Genomic DNA, 24,466 nt, shown 5'->3' with positions numbered 1-24,466 from the left:
TATGAGCGCCAACGCTCCCTTTTCTTCTTCACTGCAATTCTACTCTGCTGGTGTCATGGTTCTAGATGTGTGACATACTGCCTTGATAGCACCATCCGAAGCGATGAAACAAAACTGCGCCCACACCTTCTTTTGATGCATCACCCGCAACAATGATATCGAGTGCCGGATCGTAGTGAGTGAGAAGAAGATTTGATTGAAGAATTTGCTTGAATCTGTTGAATGATTGCTGACACTCCGGGGACTAGTTCCACTTCCCTTTTCAGAATTTCATACAATTTGTCGTCGAAGCTCGTGCATGCCTCGAACAAATTTACTGTAGTAATTCACAGCTCCCAGAAACGAACGTTATGTTGGAACATCGAAAGGTGCTGGCATTTGCGTTATAGCTTAAATTTCCTCCGGATCTGGTCGGATGCCTTGTTGATTAATGAACCCCAGATATTAATTGATTAATGAACCCCAGATATTTGATATCGTTCAGGAAAAAGCTACACTTCTGGATCTTCAAGGTAAATCCAAACTGCTTGATCCGAGCGAATAGTTGATCAAGATGCTGGATGTGCTCCTTGATTGTATTGCTCGCTACGATGATGTCGTCCAAATAACCACCAGTGCCTTCTAGTCCGGCGATCATATTATCAATGATTTCTTGAAACTCACCTAGAGACAGACGGTTGTACTCGAAAAGACCCTTGTGTGTGTTGATCTGGTCCACTGTCCACTGTGTGTTGATCTGGTCCAGATTTCGGGTACGTTACGTGGATCTCTATTAGGTAGCGTTCCTCTTCCGTTTTGCCTGAACACCTGAGACCCGGGTAGTATTAAAAGATGTTTGCGGGGGGAGCGCAGATATGGTCACGTCACTAGTTGGAGTGTCATAGTCTTCGCCAGTGCTTGATTCGTCGTTCTTCACCTGTTCATCATCATCATTGATATTGATTGCGGCTTCTTTTTCTTTACGAACTAATTTCATTTTTTGTCATATTGACTTACATTTTAAGTTTAGTAAAGCGGGCAATGTATGTAGTTTCGCGGGAATGCGAAGATGAACGGGAATAGGTGTGACTAGAATTAGAAAAAAATTTCCCTCGTCCAGACGGGACACGAACCCGCAATCTCCGTTGTCTCCGGCAAGGTGTTTTGGCCAATTAAACTACTGGGTAAGGGTAACTCTTCCTAAGACCAATGTCGAATCACCCTCTACTATTGTGTTCCCGCATCTCAGCACGCCGCGATGAAACTGCACACACTGGCCTGGGGAAGTTTATTTCTGTCAACTGAGAGAGTGGTCTCTTTACGCACACTATGTATAATGACTTATTATATCTACAGCGGCGCAAGCGATGAGACACGTCAGTTGGTGGCCAACTCCCATGGAAGGCGTATCACGGAAGAGCTCCGTTGTGCTAATTTTACTTTACGAACTAATTTCATTTTTTGTCATATTGACTTACATTTTAAGTTTAGTAAAGCGGGCAATATATGTAGTTTCGCGGGAATGCGAAGATGAACGGGAATAGAAGGTGTGACTAGAATTAGAAAAAATTTTCCCTCGTCCAGGCGGGACCCCGCCTGGACGAGGGAAAATTTTTTCTAATTCTAGTCACACCTTCTATTCTTTTTCTTGTTGGGGTTCTCGCTCAGAAGACTTCCTCGAACGAAAATGGATCACCAAAATCTACAAAGACTATGTTACGATCATGCGCTGAACTTTGAAAATTGAGTATTGGCTCTTGACAATCTTCTTAGATTTCATGTCCCACAAACGGCAAGCCTTTGTTTCTTCGTAGAATCCAGTGACTATGCATTTGTGCGCTCGTGCTCGACGATGGTTCGATTTACTAGTCCATTTTGTTCTGGTGTGTAGTTCGCCGGTGTTCGATGACGGATTCCAAAACGGCTCAAATGGTCTTCCAGTCTTCGATTTAATATTCTTTCCCATTATCAGTTCGGAGTACCTTATTTTTATCCTGTTTGTCGCTTGGCCATGGAACGAAAAACTTCAAACAAATTCTACGCAATTCCCACTGACTTTTCTTTCAGGAAGTATACAAAAATTCGGCGAGATTTGTCTTCCGTGAACGTCAAACAGTATCTGCTTCCAACCAGCAATTCTATCCGCGTGAGCGACTCCCAACAGATCTGACGCTCGTCATCCGGTCCTGCTAAGAGGCAAACGTGTTTGGTTACCCATTGCATTTTCGCTCTTTCTGCAAGACGTACAAGACTCGATATCGGCAATTAGACCTTTCATCCTTTGCAGACTGTCGTAGTTTATATTACCTAACCTTTTATGCTCAGCTCTCTCTCTCTCTCTCTCTTGAAACGAACACACTAAGATATTTGATGGCTGCAGCTGATCCAGCTTGAACAGGTTATGCTTCCCAATTCCAGTAGCCATTATTGCATCATCCAGGTTAATAACTTTAACGCCATCCTTGCTGGATGTAACCGTATGTCCACGTTTGACAATCTGGTGCACCGAAAGCATATTCGTCTCCATCTTCGGAATCACCTGGACATCATGCACTACAATAGGACCATCTGGACAGCATTCTAGCTTTGATTTGATGCTTACTTTGACGATTACTTTCATTGATCCTCTGTTGGTGGCAACAACTGTACCATTTCTTCTCATGAGAGTTCTCCAAGAACCATGACGACAACGCTGTATACCATGCATTATTTTTTGGCAGGTTTTAAAGAACATTCTTTTGCAATATGGACAAATTAATGGCATCGTCTACACTTTGGCTATTACGACATTTGCTTCACATCAACACCTACTGTGATTGTATGGTCGCAACGTATCAACAAAAATTTTGAAAAAAAAACTTTTTATATTGGCACAATTTGATCGTTGTACGAATCAAACCCACGTTACTCAATTTTTTTTATAAAAAGGACCTACCTTAATTCGGTTCGAAAGCCGCAGAAAAACGCTCTCCGGTTGTCCCTTCTGAGTCGCTGCCGGCACACTGGCTGTCAACGAGTCCGGCGACGGCGTCGTAGATGTTGTACTAGCTATAGTTGGTATTCCTCCGACACCGGTCGCGCCGCTTGCTACATCACTCCCCTCCAGATGATGGTCATCCAACAGAAGCCCCTCGATATCCTCCAAAGGATTGCCATTGGAATTGAGCACCGTCGCATCATGATCTTTCTCCTGCTGTGTTGGTTCGGTTGCTGATGTGGACAACTCCGGTACCTTTTCAGTGACTAACTGTTGATCATCAACAGGCGGAGATTCCGAAGAGTTGGATTCTTCCGGAAGGGTGAAAATATTGACTTCTTCTTGTGGCAGCGATTGTTTCGTGACTTCCTCCTCCTCTGTAGGAGGACTATCAACAGCTCGAAAGCCTTCGTTGCCTGCATGCTCATTCGAGCCAGCCGTCGTCTGTGAGGATGGCAACTCGCTAGGTTCACTCGAAGAACTTTCTTCACCAGCTTGTTCAAGCGAGTTTTCATCATCCGAAGGTGATTTCTGTTCTGTCCTTACTACCGGCTCCAGTAAACCATTATCAAGAGCCCTGATGTTGCAAAATCCAGCCAAATGCACCGCTGGGAACCAACTCAACAAACTTCCGTTGAAAGCCCAACTTTGCGAGTCACTGTCACTCAAAAAATATCCTAAAATATTGGCACATAGCAAATGCTGAGATTCGTTAAACGAGGAACTGATTTGTTCGACATTCAGTAGACTAGTGAGAAGGTAATAGTTGCAGCTTAACGTACGCTCCAGTTGCAACTGAAGCTCATGCGGACAAATAACACACCGAGGCTGATAGGCTAGTGAAAAGCAGTAGCTGTTACTTCGAGAGTGTAGCAGGTCATTTGAATTTTCCACATCTATGTGTGCACGAGTTTCATCCGTTAAATTACTTTCAGTTCCATTTCCTAAGCTAGCGCCGTCGTTGGTTTTACCCAGAGCTTCGGCGGCTTTTTTAACAATATTCATCACCGCTTCGCCAGCGGATTTTAGAATATTCTCTGTCTTTTTTGGCTTCATTTCTCCCGAATCCAATTGTTTTGAATCTATTGAAATTTCTCCTCCTAAATGCAACCCATCTTCGGCAGTCACTAACTCCACATCGTCATCATCGCCCTGTGAAGGCGCATTATCCGTCTCGAATGCTTCAAACTCTGATGTTCCGTACACTCGGAATAGCGACACCGGGCAGTAATGCTCCGAGTTGTAGTGCGAGTGGATTTCCACTCGCACGAATTTTCCAAACAGGTGTGGATGAAGATTGAAACTCTGAACGTCTCGCTCGTCTTTCGCAGTGAACTGGCCTACGTTGGCCCAATCTCTCGTCGGGAAACGATTACTGACCGCAACGGAAAAATCCCGTGGTGATGAGGAAAACAACTCGAAATTTGCCATTTCAACACGCTCCGCCTGAATCGGTTCGCACAGCTCAACCACGAACCAAATTTTGCTCGTGCATGGATTCAGCAGGTATTCGTCCTTGTGTGAAGTTAGCACCGATCCGGTGCTTTGCGCTTCCGCATTGGAGGCGATTATTTTTGCGCCACAGTCCGGAGCGGCGTAATTCTTCGCTCGTAACTTAAGCGGAGGCATTTTGCCACCGGCTGGTTTTGAGTTGCGCTTCATTGCTGAAGCGTTCACATTCTCGCCGAGCTTCTTCTCCGCCTCGGCCATCTGCTTTTGGGCCCACTCGGAAAACACGGGCATCGGGTTCTCCTCGGTTAGGTTCACCTCGGAACCCAGCGGAGATTCGCTGCCGGTGATATTTCGATTGTCGTCGATTGCTTCATCGGGTTTCGGCGGCTCGTCTGTCCCTCCGGAGTCGTCAATTTTTTCCCCTAAATGCTCCGGCTGCTCTGGTGCGAGCTGAACTGAAGCTTCACTGGTGGTGGAATCACGATCCGTTGGAATATCGCCTAGTGGTGTTTGGGGATAGTCTTCTGGAGTTTCCACCGCGCCATCTTCGGCCAGATCATGAAGGCTGATGTTCTTCAACGTTGCTTCAATGTTTTCTTCGAGTTTGCTTTCTATTTGCATTTCGCTGCTCTGGTGTTCGACCAAAGTTACCACCGAAGGAGGGCCAGGAATGTCCTGTAACCTGCAAGAAAAAAAAGAAAAGAAATTAGAACTCGTTGGGTGTTGCTAGGTCATATTTACATTGCTTTAAAAAGTACAACCAAAACACTTGGAAAGAGAACATTGTCAATCATGTTTGATAAAAATATTGTTAAAAAATTCTCCTACTGCTTCTACAGCAGTCGAACTCTCCCGTCGTTAACGTGTTGAGCAAATACCAACCGATTCTATTTGCAGTTTTGTTTCGACTCCACCTGCAATCCAACATGTTTGCTTTACATACACAGGTGGTGAAATTCAAGCTTCCATACGCGCTGCTAGGAGTGAAACACAATCTAATATCAACCCCGCAGCGGTAGGCCATAATGCGTGGTTGATTTAGTCGACACACGTTCTTGACCGTCCCCAACATTTGTGTCTCGACAGCACCGTGTTGCGACACGTGCGTAGGAAGAGGTGAATTAACGAAGGCGATTTTCACTGCCCCATATTGTGTTGCGAGAACGGGAATATAAATGCTAGCAGGTTCAGCAGAGGGATTTCACGCTCACTCAGATTTCAGTGAGACTTTGTGAGTTTGGTGACACCTGGTTGGGCTACTTTGCATACGAGGTCAAATGCCGTAGCGACCAATTTCGTGTGGCTTTGAATAAAATTTTGCATACGAAATGGGTGGAAAGCATTCACGAGTCTTTTTGATGTCGAATCACAAAGTTTCTCTAAAATCTGAGAGGGTACTACAAACTGCAAAGGCGTGAAATTCTTCAATACCAACGCGAAACCGCCACTTACCCGTCGTTGTACAAGCTGGATATGGCCAGTATCTGCGACACCAGCAGAACCCAACAGAACGCCAGCAGTGCTGTTAACTTCTTCATTCTTCTAGTGCGTTCCAGCAGCGCGTTCAGCAACCCCAACGACAGGCGCCATTCGAGGTAGAAAAACAGCACCAGATAAAGGTCGACAATGTACAACATTTACTGATAGGATAACCTAAGGAACTTTTACGATACACTTTGAATATATAACTTTTTTTTAGCTTAAACTACATATATTATCATATCACATTCCGGGCAAATCCGGCTTATCACTTAGTCAGTGATTTGCACTTGTCAGTCTTCTGTTTTGTTTTTTTTTTTTTATTTTCTTGGTATTTTCGTCACAATTGCCACTTCGAGGTAACAAACATTGCTGTACATAATATTGTATATAAGTTAAGTGACTGTCACCTCTGTCTTTCTTCCAACTGTTTTTTGACACACTAACTGCTCCGGTGAATTCCTGCGATTGGACTGATAAAAATCAGATGCTATACATTGTACATTTGAATTTATTGGGTCGCGGTGCTAATTCGTGCTGCTGTCGCTGGCGCTAAGTGTGTGCGCACGCGAAGCTTCCCGATGCGGAATGCGTTCGTTGTTGTTGCTAAGTTGCTACTACTCTCCTACTTGCAACAGATCACTGTATCACGAAAATTCCAGATGTATCGTTCGCAATTGGAAACATTTTTCAGTTAACAACGAGAAAGTTATTGGTCAATACTCAAAGAACGACCGTTCAAATCTGACTCTAGTAACGTCCCGTGCCAAATAGACTGATGACAAAAAGTGTCTCCAACGACGATATGTGGAAGATGATGAGCAAGAAGAGAAACCAGATATCATACACCAAATTGAACAAAAAAAAATAATGATGATGATGATACCCATTCTAAACAGAACAATGCTTGTACCAACTCTTCACTGAAAGAGTGCATATTATCTTTCAGTATACGTTACAGATGTGAGCAGAATGAAAACTTTTACGGAAGACCAATTTTCAAAACAGTATGAGTTCTATTACAAATATCCCACTGTCATATTGTTGTTCAGTCGTTTTACAAGACAGACAATACAGAAAAATTAAATTAAAAAATTAAATAAAAATTTAGAATGATTGCGATAGGATAAGGATATTTGATTCATGGAACCAAAGACAAAATTGTCAAAACTGAAAAACTTGTCAAAAATCTTGAGAATATCACGAATTTTTGTAGTGTCAACAATGTCCCAAATGTCAAATAGGTATGACAAAAATTTCTGTAATTTCTGTGCATGGGATCATGAAGAATTCTTTTTTCGAAAATTGATGTACACAGTAATTGAAAATTTAATTACAGTTGCATTAGGTAACTGGGAAGACCGTTCCGGAAACTAACAATACACCTAAACAAGTGGGGGCTCTGCCAGTGTCGCGTGATACATTCAAATTGTGGCGAGAAGAGGTTTCCTTCGAGGACGAGAAAAAGAACCAGTGAATTTAGACACCGCAATCAAGAACGAAGAATAAAATATCGAGTCAGTATGTGAACAAAAAAATAGAGCTCCGAAGCTCAGCGTTCGACGTGCCAAAAACGAGGAAAAAGAATAAACATGCGATCATCAAAGCAGGCTTCAGTGTGAAACCAAAAGCTCGAAAATTGTATGACATGATATTCATAATGATATAAGAACAAGAGTCACATCACGGACGTCTATTAGACAGACGTGAAATTTCATTATAGAACATTCTCGTTACTGATACCAAAAAGTTTGGTATGAAAGTGATTTTTCAGGTACACTAAGGTCGCTTTTTACGCGGTTTTTTTACGCGGGTTTTTTTCACTCGGATTGCAAAATTAACGCAGGTTTTTTTTTACACGGATTCCGGAATTTAAGCGGTTTTTTACGCGGATTCCGGAATTTACGCGGTTTTTTTCACGCGGATTCCGGAATTTACGCGGTTTTTTACGCGGCACGTATCCCCCGCGTAAAAAGCGACCTTAGTGTATTATTATTTTGGTCAGGGCGTGCATCTTACTATTAAGTAACGGGTAACAACTAAAATTTTGATTATTTTCTACTCCTATCAAAAAGGGTAGATGAACTTAGAGAAAAACTTGTTTTATTTCTCATGAAGATACATTCATTAGAGTAGTGAGGGGCAAAAGTATGCACTTAATTGTTTTTGCAACAAACTATTGCAAAAACGGGGATGAACACCCGCTCGTTCCACCGCCTAGCCCTCCCGGATACAAAGTTCCAAGAGTTAAAAATGGAGCCCCGCAGGAAGCTACCCATCGGCTTAAGCAGTATCCGGAGGGCAAAGCTGGTATTGGGGCTGTATTTTTCCGGCCGAAAGTGAAAGCATTGAACACAATGCAAATCTGTAAAGAATTGGCACGGTTTACAGCCGTGACTGAAATTACTAAAGTACGCCCGAATAAGCTGCGTGTTTTGGTGTCCGACCTCAAGCAAGCAAACGAGATTGCTGCTTGTGAGCTCTTCACGCGGGAGTACCACGTGTACATTCCAGCTCGCGTAGTTAAGATTGACGGTGTGGTCAGCGAATCGAGTCTGACTGTCGAGGACCTGTTGAAGGCTGGAAAAGGCCTTTTCAAGGATTCTAGCCTTGAACCTGCCAAGATACTTGAATGTAAGCAATTACATTCAGTATCGCTCGACAACGGTGTAAAAACTTACACCCCTTCAGACTCTTTTCGCGTGACTTTCGCCGGGTCTGCTCTGCCGAGCTATGAGCTCGTGGACAAAGTGCGTCTACCCGTGCGCTTGTTTGTACCGCGGGAAATGAATTGCCTCAAGTGCAAACAGTTGGGCCATACAGCCTCCCACTGTGGCAATAAAGCACGTTGTGGCAAGTGCGGAGAGCAACATGCGGATGACGCCTGTAATAAGGGTGCTGAAAAGTGCCTCTATTGTGGGCAGACTCCGCATGAGCTGTCTGCATGTCCCGCGTACAAACAGCGCCAAGAGAAAATCAAGCGGTCTCTGAAAGAGCGCTCTAAGCGCATTTTCGCAGAAATGCTTAAAGAGGCCGCTGCCACCAAACTGGTTTCCCCGAATCTCTTCGAGGTCTTGTCATCCGATGAGTCTGATTCTGACGAAAAAACCTCTCTTCTCCTAGACTTCCTAGGAAGGGACAGAGAAGGTCTCCATCTGAAGTGGCTGATACTAAGAAACATAAAAGTGCTGTAGAAAAACCGAAGCAAACTCCTCCGGGATTGGCAAGATTGAATTCAAGTAAGGAGTTTCCGGCACTTCCAGGAACATCAAAAAACCCAACTGTTCCTTCTTTTTCGTCCAAGATTCAGCCAGAATCTGGACTGCTGAAGTTTTCAGATATTGTGGACTGGATTTTTGAAAATTTCAACATAACTGATCCTCTTAAAAGTCTTCTGCTGGCATTTCTACCAACAGTTAAAACGTTTTTGAAGCAGTTGACTGCTGAATGGCCCCTCCTTGCAGCGATCGTATCCTTCGATGGCTAATTCATCGGCTGAGATGAAGGATTCTATCTCTATTTTACAGTGGAATTGTAGAAGTATCATCCCCAAAATTGATTCATTTAAAGTTTTGATTAATAAGCATAAATGCGATGCATTTTCCCTCTGTGAAACTTGGCTCACTTCTAATGTAGATCTCAACTTCTATGATTATAATATAATTCGCCTTGACCGAGAAACCCCTTACGGAGGAGTACTTCTAGGGATTAAGAAGTGCTATTCTTTCTATCGTATTAACCTCCCCTCGGTCCCAGGCGTCGAAGCTGTCGCATGTCAAATGACAATACAAGGTAAAGAGCTTTGTATTGCCTCAATATACATTCCTCCCAGAGCACAGGTTGGGCAACGGTTGCTCTTTGATTTAATAGAACTTCTTCCCTCACCACGTTTGATTTTGGGAGATTTCAACTCTCACGGCGTGGCTTGGGGTTCCCCTTCTAATGATAACCGTTCCTCTTTGATCTATAACCTCTGCGACGACTTCGATATGACAATATTAAACAACGGGGACATGACACGCGTTCCGAAACCTCCAGCGCGCACCAGTGCTTTAGATTTCTCTTTATGTTCAACATCGCTACGGTTGGATTACATATGGAAGGTAGTCCTTGATCCCCACGGTAGCGATCATTTGCCTATCCAAATTTAAATTGATAATGGTTTAACTCGCACGCGATCAGTTGATATTCCGTATGACCTCACACGGAATATCGATTGGAAGTTATACGAGGAAATGATTTCAGAAGCTGTCGAGTCGATTCAACATCACCCACCACTTGAAGAATACAACCTCCTCGCGGGCTTTATTCTCGACGCCGCGTTGCAAGCCCAAACGAAGAAATATCCCGGCGTGACGATCAAAGAACGGTCTCCCACTCCGTGGTGGGACAAAGAGTACTCCGATATCTACACGGAAAAATCCGACGCGTTTAAGGCCTTCTTTCGGATGAAACGTGAACCCGCCTACTTTAAGCGGTATTTGGAGCTTGAAATCAAGTATAAAAGCTTGGTCCGAGCAAAGAAACGCGGATATTGGCGTCGGTTCGTAAACAAAACGTCGAAGGAGACATCGATGAGCACTCTTTGGAACACAGCCCAAAGAATGCGAAATCGTATAACGGTCAACGAGAGCGAGGAGTCTTCAAGTCGGTGGATATTTGACTTTGCCAGGAAAGTATGTCCGGACTCTGTTCCTGTGCAAAACATTGTTCGCGATACGTCTCCGGGCCACGACGCGATAGAATCACCATTTACGATGGCAGAATTTTCAGTTGCCCTCCTGTCCTGTAACAATAACGCGCCTGGGTTAGATAGAATCAAATTCAACTTGTTGAAGAATCTACCCGGCTCTGCCAAGAGGCGCTTGTTGAAAATATTGTACCGCAGGATTGGAGGCAAGTGAAGGTGATCGCCATCCAAAAACCGGGAAAACCAGCTTCTGATCACAACTCTTATAGGCCAATTGCAATGCTATCCTGTATCCGGAAATTGATGGAGAAAATGATACTCCGTCGTTTAGACCATTGGGTCGAATCAAATGGTCTGCTATCAGATACTCAATTTGGCTTCCGCCGTGCCAAAGGAACGAATGATTGTCTTGCGTTGCTTTCCACAGATATTCAGCTAGCCTATGCTCGCAAAGAACAAATGGCATCTGTGTTCTTGGACATTAAGGGGGCTTTTGATTCCGTTTCTATTGACATTCTTTCGGGCAAACTTCACCGACAAGGATTATCACCAATTTTAAACAATTTTTTGCATAATTTGTTGTCCGAAAAGCATATGAATTTTACGCAAGGCGATTTGGCAACTTTTCGTATTAGCTACATGGGTCTTCCCCAGGGCTCATGCTTAAGCCCCCTTCTTTACAATTTTTATGGAATGACATTGACGCATGTCTGGCAAATTTAGGCACGATAAGACAACTTGCAGACGACAGCGTGGTTTCTGTTACAGGAGCCAAAGCTGCCGATTTGCAAGGACCATTGCAAGATACCTTGGACAATTTGTCTGCTTGGACTTTACAGCTAGGTATCGAATTCTCTCCGGAGAAGACTGAGATAGTAGTTTTTTCTAGGAAGCGCGAGCCTGCTCAGCTCCACTTACAGTTAATGGTTGAAACGATTTCTCAGGTTTTGGTATCTAAATAACTTGGTGTCTGGTTCAATTCAAAAGGCACCTGGGGATGTCACGTTCGATATTTGATGAAAAAATGTCAACAGAGAGTAAATTTTCTCCGGACAATTACTGGATCATGGTGGGGCGCCCACCCAGGAGACCTTATAAGGCTTTACCAAACAACGGTATTGTCGGTGCTTGAGTACGGGTGTTTCTGCTTCCGCTTCGCTGCAAATACCCATTTAATCAAGCTGGAACGATTACAGTATCGTTGTTTGCGTATTGCCTTAGGTTGCATGCATTCGACCCATACGATGAGTTTGGAAGTTTTGGCGGGCGTTCTCCCATTAAAAGACCGCTTTTAGGATCTGACTACTCGTATTCTCATCAAATGTGAGGTTTTGAACCCCTTGGTAATTGAAAATTTCGATAGGCTAGTTGAACTTAATTCTCAAACCCGTTTCATGACTGTGTATTTCAATCACATGTCTCAAAGTATAAATTCTTCCTCATACACCTCCAATCGTGTCAACTTGTTAGATACTTCTGTTCCTACTGTGTTTTTCGATACATCCATGATGGAAGAAACTCGTGGAATCCCGGATCATTTACGCGTGCAGCAGATCCCTAAAATATTTTATAACAAATTTAAAAACATCAACTGCGACAATGCGTTTTATACTGATGGATAGCTTCTCAACGGGTTCACTGGCTTCGGTATCTTCAACAATAATTTCACCGCCTCCTACAAGCTCGATAATCCTGCTTCTGTTTACGTCGCAGAATCGGCTGCAATTCAGTATACCTTAGGGATTATTGAAAAAATGCCCGCGGACCATTACTTCATTATTACGGACAGTCTCAGTTCTATTGAGGCTCTCCGATCGATGAAGGATGTAAGGCACTCTCCGTATTTCCTGGGGAAAATACGGGAACATCTGAGTGCTTTATCCGAAAAATCTTCTCAGATTACCTTAGTGTGGGTCCCTTCTCATTGTTCCATTCCGGGCAATGAGAAAGCGACCACTTTGGCTAAGGTGGGTGCAACAAACGGTGATATTTACAACAGACCTATTGCCTACAATGAATTTTTAAAATTTTCACGTCAGAATACACTTGTCAACTGGCAGGCCTCGTGGGATAAGGGAGAACTGGGGATGTGGCTACACAGTATCATCCCCAGGGTTTCCACCAAACCTTGGTTTCGGGGGTTGGATGTAGGACGAGATTTCATTCGCATGATGTCTCGGATTATGTCCAACCACTACGGGTTAGACGCACATCTCCTGCGTATTGGGCTGGCGAGCAGTAATCATTGCGTTTGTGGATTGGGGTATCAAGACATTGAACACGTGGTTTGGGTGTGTGCTGAATTCCGCGGCGCCAGATCTCTACTTTTGGATACCCTCAGGGCCCGAGGAATACAGCCCTATGTGCCCGCTCGTGATATCCTCGCTCAGCAAAACTTGCCATACATGCTACCTGTTTATAGCTACTTGAAGAGCATCAAAGTGCCAATTTAACAGCAAAACGAATCTCGGATAAAAAAAAAACCATGTTAGTTTTAGTATTAGATTTAGTATCAGCTCGTAGTCGGCAGCGAGGATAAAAAATTTGTCTTTAGCTTATAAGATATTTTAGACCATAAGGCATTAGATTAAATTGGCTCCGTAAAACATTAACTTGTATTGTGCCGTGTCAAATAAATGTTGTGAAAAAAAACTATTGCAAAAAACTATCGTAAAACTCGGTTTGGTTTCCAAGCGGCACATGAACCTTTTGTCTTCATAACGTATTACCAGAGTTTTGCGAATTTTGTTTGTAACATGAGAATTTCACTTTTTAGAAAAATACTCAAATGCGAACTTTTACTCCGCATGCGAAGTACGCAGTATGCGAAACAAAAGTTCGCACTGTATAAACAGTGTAATTTTTACAATCCTTATTAAAATTAAATATTTTGTTGATAATTTTGCACCAATTCTTTTCAGCTGCGAAATGTCTCATTTTAAAAAGCTTGAAATAATAATATATCATCTAACAATTTTGAAATGTTAAAAGAGATTCTGAATGAATCTTAGTAAATAAACAAAAACATCACAAGCATTCGCAGGCTCTTACCCTTCTATAAATGTATATATTTAGGAATTTACTCTTTCGATACTATCCGGTCACGATTATTTAGTGAATATCGAAGATAAAATAAATAAATATCCGTTGCAAAAATTCACAATTCTTGCTGAGTAATTTATGGTAATCATATTTATGAGATAAACTTTCAATCGCCATCAACAGCAGCATTGCAGTTTTTCCTCGATTGCACACGTATAGAAATGTATGAACTGCAATACGAATAGTACCACTGCAGTACGAATAGAAATGTACCGCTGAAATGTACGAAAAGAAGAGTACCTCTGCAATCTTAGACGACGAGAGACCTGCGGTTCTTTACTCCACTGGTACTGTTGCTATTACCGGCATGTTTTCTTTCAAGACATCAGTTTTTATTAGGTTTTGAAAGCAGGTTTAGAAGTTGTTCAAGGATGGGGATGGTTTCAAACTTTTTGGAAAACTTTTACCTTCAAGACATCATATTAGTCTAAGCTCATGGAAGCAAAAAAAAATTGACCTATTGGGACGGGGAGACCCTGACAATGTAGGCAAATGAAAAAAAAAATTGTCAAGCAAAAAAAAACAAAAAAGTAATTGTGGATTGCTACGATTTTTTGCTGGAACTTGTTAATAATTTTGTTCAAAATATCTTTGCCAATTAATGAACCTTTGTAAGGGCTTCCATATTATTTTGAAGATCCATATTATAGATTTGATTTAACTAGAGTTATTTCTGGCTTTGACGCATTACGAGAAATTCTTGGTGCTTCTTCATCAAGCTCGATATGCTTGTGCCTTGTCAAATAATGTTGTTTGCATAAAAATATTACAGGCATAATATCGTCAGATATAAACGATATTCTTTCGAGTGTTGTTGAATATATTCCAAAAATTGATTTCCAGGGGAGGCTGAAAATTAAAATACGTACGGTTGCTGAGCAAACACATTGATTCGGTCTGCAGACTCTGTAATTTTTGTAACTTAAAATCCTTTAATTACAGTGTTTGGTCCCACGTCACCATTTAGTATACCTTATAGTATTTTTAAATTCTTGTAACTATTGCAGTTTTCATCCGATCTCGATAGTTTTAGCACCAAAAGATTCAATAACTTATCTTCCTTCAAATCAGCGTCGACGGTACCCAGCAACAATTTTCTTATTCCAGGAAATCCGGTTTTCTGGGGATATGTTCCGAAACTGGCGAATTTTATGAATTTTACTAGCAATACTGCTGCAGCCAGCTGCTGTTGCAGATTCAACCATGTGATGAGAAATGATATCGCTTCAATTTATCTTGGAAGCTTCCCCGAGGATACTATGAGCAAAAATCACACTTTGAAAATTTATTCCACGCGAAATTATTTCTCATACTTAAGCAAGTTAGCATAGCAGCATGCTGTAGCAGTGTTGCTGGAAAATTTCAATGGTGAGCCGTCCGTCAGACATTCAATCATTTTGGGGTGAATAGCTGTTTCTACAAACATCGTAGCGCCTTACGGTCTTCAGAAGAGTTTTTCCCAGGAAAATTTCCTACAAATATCATGTATTGATATTTTTTTAAGAGCCAACTTGACATCTCTAGAGAATAAGTATTGAAAAAGTGGATTTTCCCATATAAAATCGTATGGAAACTTTAAAAGTCGGGCGCTTTACCGAGCGATCTGAAAAACTACACAGTTGTTATGGGACCCATAAGGAACACGAAAAGTGCATGGGAGCTAACATTTATTTTTTGTCCCACCCTACTGTACGTACGCTGGGTAGGGCATGTAGCTAGAATGCCGGATAGCTACCCTGCAAAATTGGTGTTCGCTTCAAATCCGACCGGAACGAGAAGGTAAGGGGCGCAACGAGCGAGATGGGTGGACCAGATGGAGCACGATCTGCAGAGTACCGGGCGCCCGTGGAACTGGAGGCAGGCAGCCATGGACCGAGTAAATTAGCAGGCCATGTCTTAGGACGTACGGCCATCTAAGTAAGTAAGGTGCTGAATCTGTTGGTGTTTAAACTATCGAAATCGGATGAAAATTACACGGTAAAAAATATGTTCTTCTGTAATCCAATTGTTATCTTTATCTTTAAAGAAAAAAATTGTTCACCCTTTCTTAAATCGCTAGTTATTCTCTGGTAATATCTGTTCGAAAATATCGTTATTAAACACATTTTTTTCGTTACGGTTACAGAATCTTAGTGCGTAGTTTTGCTCCAAAATGAGTTTTCCAACTGGTTTGATTTTCATGACAAACGGCAAAACAAATTCATCCTGCAAACACAGAGTTTTTCAGGTTCTTATGTTTTCGAGCTTCTGTAGTTTCCGAATAGGTAAATCGTATTCCTCGAAACTGAGAAAAGTTTATCAGAACAGCTCAAAACACAACTTTCCTCATAATTTCGCACTATTCAAGCAGTTTTTATGTGTGTAAAATAACTATTTTGTACCGTTGGCGATGGATTATGATTATTTTGACTTCCTCTACCCTCTTTATGCGTAACGTACTATTTGGTTGCCCCCTGTCTTCGTCTGCGCACAGTCATTTTCAATTGAAAATCGTCAGGCGATAGTGACGCCGTTAACCCTTTTTTTTATTTTCTAGCATTTTCAGCTGTCTAAATCAATGTCAAAAAATTACAGCATCACTATCGCCTGGTGATTTCCAATTAAAAATGACTTTGTGGTTGTAAAAGGTTGTAAAAGTAAAGTAATCAAATAGTTTGAGCTCAAACGAGGGACACAAATTTAATTCTGTGATGATGAACTGGGGGAGGTGGGGGGGGGGGGGGGGGTTAGTTGGTAGTAGGGTTCAAAAGTTTCGTATTCTCAAACAATGTCCTCATACAAAAGTTCAGCTCTATCGGACCTTGAGAAGTGTTGACTAATAGTGGCCAAAGTTCCACTTTTTTGACTGATGAAGCTCATGACTAAATGCCAAATGTTTTAGAAAATTTTGCATAACTCGAGAACTAATCAACTAATGAAGCCAAATTTGGAAAATGACGGTTTTAAAGTACAAAACATGTTTCTATGATGGCTTGACACCCCTTCCTGTTCTTAAGGGGGGGCGGGGGGTCTATCCCATATTAATATGTGTTTTTTGCACACACGATTCGCTGCTCGCTATCTCTTCAAGCACAAGCATCGATTTGCGCATCAGTGTGAGAACAGTTGTTTCCGCAGTGAAAATTATTCTCCTACACGCTAGTGATTCTCTGAGGAGCAACATCAAGCCTGGTTACGGGAAAACCAAATTCTCAAGACCAATAAATTTTTCCAAGGGAGTTAGATGACTTTAACGTAGAATTACGAACGAAACAAATATTCTCAACATTCTGTGAGTGGGTATGAAATGACAATTCAAACATCGAGAGCATTAAAAAAATTGTCAAATTCAAAATGCTTATAACTCAATCATTTTTCAACGGATTTACTCTATTTTTGCAGCAATCAATTAGAAAATTAGCTACGCGTCCATCAGAATGATACTCTAATTATTGTAATACAGGTCGGACTCGATTATCCGCCAAATCAAATTTGCTATTAACGAACATAAAATAAATGTTTCCTTTTTTTTATTTTACTTGTACGATGCAGTGGCGTAACCAGAAATTATTTCTGAGGCGAAGAGGGATAAAATCTTGATATGCGAAAAAAATAAATTGGACATTGATTATTTTCACTTAATTCGAACATGTCCCAAACATGCCGTAAGTGACATAAATGGTCACAAATATACCAGGAGGGATGGTAAAGGTTAAATTTCGAAATAAAAATTAGAAACGATCGCTCATTTTTCGCTCCTCTAAATACAGTCACTGTCTGCTTTAATAAACATGTCCTAGTATTTTCCGGGTTTTTATTTTTCGAAGCTATCACATGCAATAATATACCATAATATCAAAGAAAGCCGTATCCATTGTGTAGTTATCATCGGCCAAATAATTATCCTAAAGATATCAGAGTGTTTTCCTTTGAATTAGCCCCATCTCGATCTAGATTATGTAAAATTTCTTCTGTTACCAAATACATATACACTAGCGCCACGAAGTGACAGAATTTCTTAGCAGAAAGATCATCATTCTGTAGTACTCAAAATAATTTTGACAACTCTGCTGAAGACATGAAGGTTCTATGTTCTAATATTAGTGATCTATAATGCATCCATCATGCTCAAACTGGACTTGTACCACTGTTGCTCTCAACGTTTTCTGGTTGTCATTATTTTTCCCATAGAACAAAAGTGGTACATGTTTTTCCATTGAAGTTTGTGTAATCTTCTCAACCAGAACTTGTTATGCTTTCATGTACCGTCTTTTGAAACCTTTCCAGCAATGATTTAGAGCAGTTATGTTGGAAAAAATTGTTGAAAATAATTTACTATTTGAGTGTTTTTGTTTATCGCGTCTCCTGAAAAATTTACCTAATGGCACATGTACCACTTTTTGTCTCAACGGCTCATATGGCGTAAACCACAACTTCTCTCTTTTTGTTTCTTGTTAGTGTTCACATTTTTGACATTATTCAAGTTATTGACAACATTAAAATACAAGATAGTCTATCGTAATCTAAGCCCAAGCGGACAAAACCAGCGCTATGTCAAAATATTTGGCTTCGTGATATAGGCGCACATCACTCCAGCATGCCATAGCCAAGGAGAGAGATCGACCCGAAATGAAGCAGCCGAAAACGGATGCTCAACAAGGTAAGTTTTACCGAGATAGGAAAAGATAGGCTTGAAATGCTAAAGAAGGGAATTGAAGACGAAGTAGGTTGTTTAGGGGATTATTACGGGTCTCACCTCACGGTGACCACTAGGAAAATATCACGGTGAACAAAACGCGTGCTCCATCCATGCTAAAAGGTACTATACCGAAAGCTGTGTTTCCACAAACTTCAACATTATTTTCGAAATATCAAAACTGCCAAAATGACAAAACTTACAAAAATTTCAATTATTTGAAGAATTAAAAAAAAAACACAAGAGATTAACATGTTGAAAACTCCAACAATGTTATTATTGAAACATGCTGAATATGAGAAAAGCATCAAGTGTTTAAAATCTTCAAAAGCTTGAAAATGTCGAAAATGTGAAATATACTAAAAATGATACTGCATTTTATCAAAAACTGGCTGTTGTTTGTGTTAACCTCAGTTCAAATGTATTTCATAATTTATCAGTTTTCCGGAACATCTAAACAATTGAGATAACTCAATGCTGTTTATCAAGCACCTTTTTCACTCAATGATAAAAAAAGACACCAGAAATCAGTCTCGTTAGTGTATTGTATTCGAAGTATTCGAACGAAGCATATCTTTGGACCTATCTGCTATCAGAAAGAATATTCACGCGTTACATCAAGACAAAATGGTATTGAAGAAAAAAATAAATGCCAATAATCGTTCCCTACCTGTTATCTGTAGGTGAGCGAGTAATTTCTGACAAACTCGGATTAAACCTGGAAATTGTAGTCCTACTTACTCATTTCAACCGTCATATGTAGATAGTACAGACAATTACGAACTGGCCTTGACAATGACAGACTTTTTTCCTGTGACATGCACAAAGCACCATCATTACCCTGTTCGCCGCGTAATGGGGTAATGGGGGTAACTGTACACCTTCTACATATACTCCTGCTGCAGAGCGCCCCCGCTGATGCAAGCCCGGGGGCTAAAAGTGTTTTCATATTTTATTAACTACAAAATCGAGCTTACTACACTGGAACCGAACGTCATGCAAGGCACTAGTTTCATATTGGTATGCACAAAACGAAGACACACACCGGGGAAGTGAGACAAAAACAAACATCGAGCCGGTTCGAATGGTTTTCAAAAAAAAACGGCCATGTGGAACGCAACAGAAATCTTTACTTGTTTGCATTTGAGAGCTAAAGCCGCATCTCTAGAAAACAAACATAAAAGTTTTTTTTCCTGGTTGTGAAGATAAAAAAGCACAGTTCAAACCCATTTTAATTATCAGTTCCTATGCTCATTTGTGGCGTAAATGGTTTTACAATGACGTGGTTGAATCCGATTAGTTTAGTGCTTATTGTTTGTGTAGGTACAAATTATCGCGCAGCTACCGAACACAACAACGGCTTGCTATGACGTGTCGCACTATCAACGACGCAAAGTCGGGGTCGGCCCCTTTTTTGTTGTGAAAAAAGTGGGCGCTTTATTATCAGTACAAGCTGAATACAGTATTTAGACAAATATGTGTCTTGAAATAGACTAATTAGATAGTTAGTATTAATCACAGTTTGAACGGTTGGCAAAACCAACAATAAAGACATACTAACTCACAACGTCTCAACTGACTGCATCAATGTCTGCCTTGGGTAACGTCGTCACGCAGCAACTAGACGGTGGAATGTCCTAAAATAGCATTTCACAAAGTTGCAAGTTACAACTATTGAAGCAAGTGCAATTTCCCGCTCCACTCGGTCGGTATCAATCGGTTGGTTGGTGACACCTCTAGACTTACGCAGGCTAGAGAGCAGGTGCGTGAGGTCTATGACTTGAGTAAGACAAAACCCGATTCGAAATGGCAAGTGCCACTTGCACCGGCGATGCAGTGTCGTACTGGAGAACGCAACAAATCGTGCATCTATTGAACTCGATTTTTCCTATCTCTTTTTTTTGGAACATCGACAGGTAAAAAAAAACTATGCCGCTGATGTAACACGAAATGTCGATGCAAAAAAAAATTATTAGACGAGAACAGGAGTCTCCTCCTCGGCTCACGCGACGATGTCCGTGGGAAGCTGGCGATGCAATCGATCGTCTATGTAATTATATTGTTGTTACTTTCACTTTCCCGCTTTTGCCGCCGTTCTTCCGTCGATTTCGTAATTTTATAGAAAGACGACTGAACCGAACCGAAAAATTCGAATCACTAAAAACAGTAAGCGGTTTGCATTGGAAAGATTGCGCATTGGGGAGGCGCTTTAAGAGTTAAAAAATGTTCATGGCAGTCTTTTTAAAGAAGAACAATTAAAATCTTTTTTAAAACCGAAATTTGTTGAATAAAATTACAAAATTTTATGCAATTTTTTGTCTTATCAACGGTTTTCAGCTACAATTTTTTTTTTTTGGAACAAATTTATTTTTTTTTTTTTTCAAATATTAAAAATCAAAAAAGGAAATAATTTCAAATGGAGAAAGGCGAAGAAATACTTCTAAAAACAGAAAGAGAATAGAAAGAAAATGATCCAAAATTCAACTCCAAAAAGGGGAAACCCTTTCTGAAGGTTAGAGAAGATCAAAAATATGATCGCAAATTAGGCTAATAATGGCGAAAAATACCAATAATAAAGAAAAATGAGAATATTTCAAAATTAAACTCAGTATGACGGAAAATGTTTCCATAGGCAAAAAATAGCCAAAAAATGATTCGTAATTCAGAATGGCGAAGAGGTAACAAATAATATATAATTCAACTCTAAATGACAAAAACATGTGTCTGGAGACTAGGACAGAAAGGGATCCAGAATTGAGTTCAGAATAAAAAAACAACACCTCTAAAACCCAGCGTATATAACGATTCTAAGTAAAAAACAATGACAAAAAATGTTAGAAAATCAAAAAATATGTTCAGAATGACGAAAACATTACAGGGTAGCGAAAAAAGTTTTCAAAATCAAATTTCTTGATTTTTGATATCAATTTCTCTGATATTTTTTAGCATTCGGCAACAAAAAAGGGCAACGTAGGTTAACGCAACTCTGAAATCCCAGTGGAAAAAGTATTCAATTGGATATAAAACCGAACCGTAGAGGTCCCGAATTATTGTTTTATGCTAGAAAAATCAGTTTTTTCGCTAGAGTCTTTTAAAAAACAATCGTCTTTTGGTTAAAAATTTTTCCTCGAATATTTTCCAGTTTTCCCTGATATTCCCTGATTTCTCTGATCGAAAAATGAATTCCCTGACATTCCCTGATTCTCCAGGTTTTTACAGATTTTCGACACCCTGCTTTGTTTCGGAATCGGGATAAGAGATCTGAAAATCTGGGGTTACCCAGAGGTCATTTCGATTTCAAAATAATGACGTCCGGTTCCAGAGGTCATTTTGAATTCAAAATGATGACTTCCGGTTTCTGGAAGAGAACCAAAATTGGCTGAATACCACAAAATATGGTTTTTCCGAAATCGGGAAGATTCCCATAGTGCAGGAATCGACTCCTGGCGCCATTTTGAAATGTTGACTTCCGGTTTTCCGGTACCATCTCATATGGATAATTTCGCTAAAAAAATTAACAACATAAAAATGAGCTCAAATTTGTCTCTAAGAGCGAGAACAGAATTACGTTCAGAATGACAAAAAAATGCCTCTAAAGGTCAGTGAGGAAAATGATTCAGATTTAAAAAGAAAAAAAAAATTTCAGATTAAGTTCATAATGTCGAAAAATAAGACATTGGAGGACCAAAACAGAAAATGATCTAAATTTAAGCTCAACTAGGGTTTGCAATCCCGGGAACAGAAATCCTGATTCCCGGGATCCCGGGATTCCCGAGTTCCGCGAAAAATTTTGTATGATTCACTATAGTTTCTTATGCAATATTGCAATAAAATTAAATACGTCAAACTGGTGCGACCTGAAATAAATCATTTAATAAAACTCAAAGTCAGTATAGTATTTCAACGTAATTATCATCTTTGCATGTTAATTAATAAGCCTTCAAATGCTCTAAAACTGACTTATTTTGAGTTGTATTGAACTGATTATTTAGTATTCTATCGTTTCTTTCCGGTTTGTCTCGATCACAGAAAACCACAGAACGGCGAAATAACGAAATAACGTAGTTAATTGACCAAAATTCTTCCTCGGAATCTTACGTTCTACTCAATAATGATATAAACTCCAAAAGGGTTTGAAATGTTATTCTGTCAATGAAAACTAGATTTGAGACGCAGTTTATTTAAAAAAATCACAATGGCATAGCAAATATATTTAAATGAAAATATAATAGCGAAAAGGTTTGCTACCGCTCAAGTAAACAGTAAATACACAAACATAAGACATACGTAACACTGGCGTTTTTTTGTGGTACACGTTGCCCCATAGTACTCCGTTGTTGTAGTGTAAAAACATTTTGCCAAAAAAAGTTCGTACCAAATATAGCAAATATTATGATTTGAAAGTATTCTGGAAATCGAACATCAGCGGTGATTCAGCAGACTTGTGCAGTTTTATAAAAGGAAATAAAATTTTTGAGCTTAACGGAAAATTGTCAGCGGATCTTAAGCGTTTGTTTAACAACATGAAGACCCTTAATTCTCCTCTTCTGCAAATATATGCTACAAAAATCGATCACGAGTTTTGGATGCTAACTTGAATATGTTTTATATTTCATTTGTTTTTTTTTTTTGTTTTTCATGCGAATTGAGAATGAAATTTTAAACAATTTTTTGTTACCTTTTACTGATGAACTTCATTTAAAATCTAATTATGCTAAAAAATTTGTCTGTTCCCGGTTCCCGGGAATCCCCAGGAAATGCGATTTTTCATTCCCGTTTCCCGGGAAATCGATTCCCGGGAATATTGCAAACCCTAAGCTCAACACAGCCAAAAAACACTTCTACTGGCTAGAAAAAATCAACAACATGGAAGAAAATAATTTCCAATTAGGCTTGGTTTGGCTAACAACAGGGCCGGATACAGTTGGTGGGAGGCACGGGGCAGATATTTTCGTGGGGCCCTTTTCTTAAAAAATTTAGAGGTGAAAAAAATAATTTAAATTTTGAAACAACTTCACGCTTCGCTGGAAGGTGGCGAGCAAAAAAAGGTCTTCACTCTATCTTCTCGTCTGGATCAGGACTCGGGAGGCTCCTCGTGTCCGAAGGGCTAGGACATTCGCCCCTTTGCCCCCACCCCCTCCCATTAAAATCCGGGCCTGGTTAAAAATAACTTCTAAGAGCCAAAAATAAAGCTCAAAAAATGCATAATGCGAAATTTAGCTAAGAATGATGATAAAGCACTTCTAAAAGCTAAAACAGGGTAAGAAAAAAAAATAGTTTCAAATGCTCAGAGAATGGGAATAACCTTCCAAAAGACAAAAAAAAACAAATTTGAATCCGAATGGCAAAAAAAAAAAACAAAACAAAAAGTTACCTCAGATTAAGTTCAAAGTGGCGAAAAATCTCATCCAGAAAAGATTCCAAATTAAACTCAGGATGACGAGAAACAGCTTTTGAAGGTTCATGAAAAAAATCTAAAGATTAAATCAGAATTCGAAAACCGGAAAAGACCAATAATGAAAGAAATTAATAGCAAGAAGGAAATAATTCTAAATTAAGCACAGAATAGCAAAGAAGTAAATAATCCATACAAAAGCTCAGGACCAAAAAAAAACAAAACATGATAACCAAGACAAATAATAAATGCAGTTCTGTCTGTTTGTCTGTCTGTCAGTGTGATTCATATAGACTAAGAAACTTCTGAACCGATTGGTTTGATGATTTGTACGAGCGACGAAGTTTGCCGAATAAACTAGTAAGGCTTAAAATATTTAAAAATACTTTCCAAAGGCCAGAAAACCAAAACAATCCAAAACTAAACTTAGAATGATGGAAAAACATTTTCATAGACCAAAAAAACAAGAACGAAATATTACGCAAATAGAAAAATTAACATTGGAATAATCCCAAAACACTTCTAAAGACTACAAAAAAAAAAAACAATAATCTCGAAATGCGCTCAGGATGGCGAAAAAAACATTTCTAAAGATGGCGAAATGAAAAATTTATTTAAAATGACCCGAATCGAGATCAAAATGACAAAAAACGTCTCTAACGCCATTAAAAAAAATGATTCCAAATAAAGAATGCCAAGAAAATTTCTAAAATTCAA

The 24,466-nt window shown here is 40.0% G+C and overlaps 1 protein-coding gene across 10 annotated transcripts in view; it reads right to left on the bottom strand.

Annotated features, from left to right (window-relative positions):
- Positions 1-24,466, bottom strand: part of LOC129727229 (SUN domain-containing ossification factor) — a 55,389-nt gene that overhangs the window by 8,133 nt on the left and 22,790 nt on the right. For 5 of the 10 annotated variants that reach the window (XM_055684822.1, XM_055684823.1, XM_055684818.1 and 2 more), the window contains exons 2-3: positions 5,861-6,360; positions 2,915-5,090 (exon numbers count right to left, since the gene is read on the bottom strand). In XM_055684822.1, the coding sequence (XP_055540797.1) occupies positions 2,915-5,090; positions 5,861-6,045 (2,361 nt within the window). In that variant the 5' untranslated portion in view covers positions 6,046-6,360. Of the gene's footprint in view, positions 1-2,914; positions 5,091-5,860; positions 7,533-24,466 lie in introns of those variants that run through there. The other 5 variants (XM_055684820.1, XM_055684826.1, XM_055684819.1 and 2 more) reach the window with 3 other exon arrangements.

This window comes from Wyeomyia smithii, chromosome 3, assembly GCF_029784165.1.
Source record: "Wyeomyia smithii strain HCP4-BCI-WySm-NY-G18 chromosome 3, ASM2978416v1, whole genome shotgun sequence".
NCBI lineage: Eukaryota > Metazoa > Arthropoda > Insecta > Diptera > Culicidae > Wyeomyia > Wyeomyia smithii.
The sequence above is the reverse complement of the archived record's forward strand: the minus strand, read 5'-3'. Positions and strand labels throughout refer to the sequence as shown.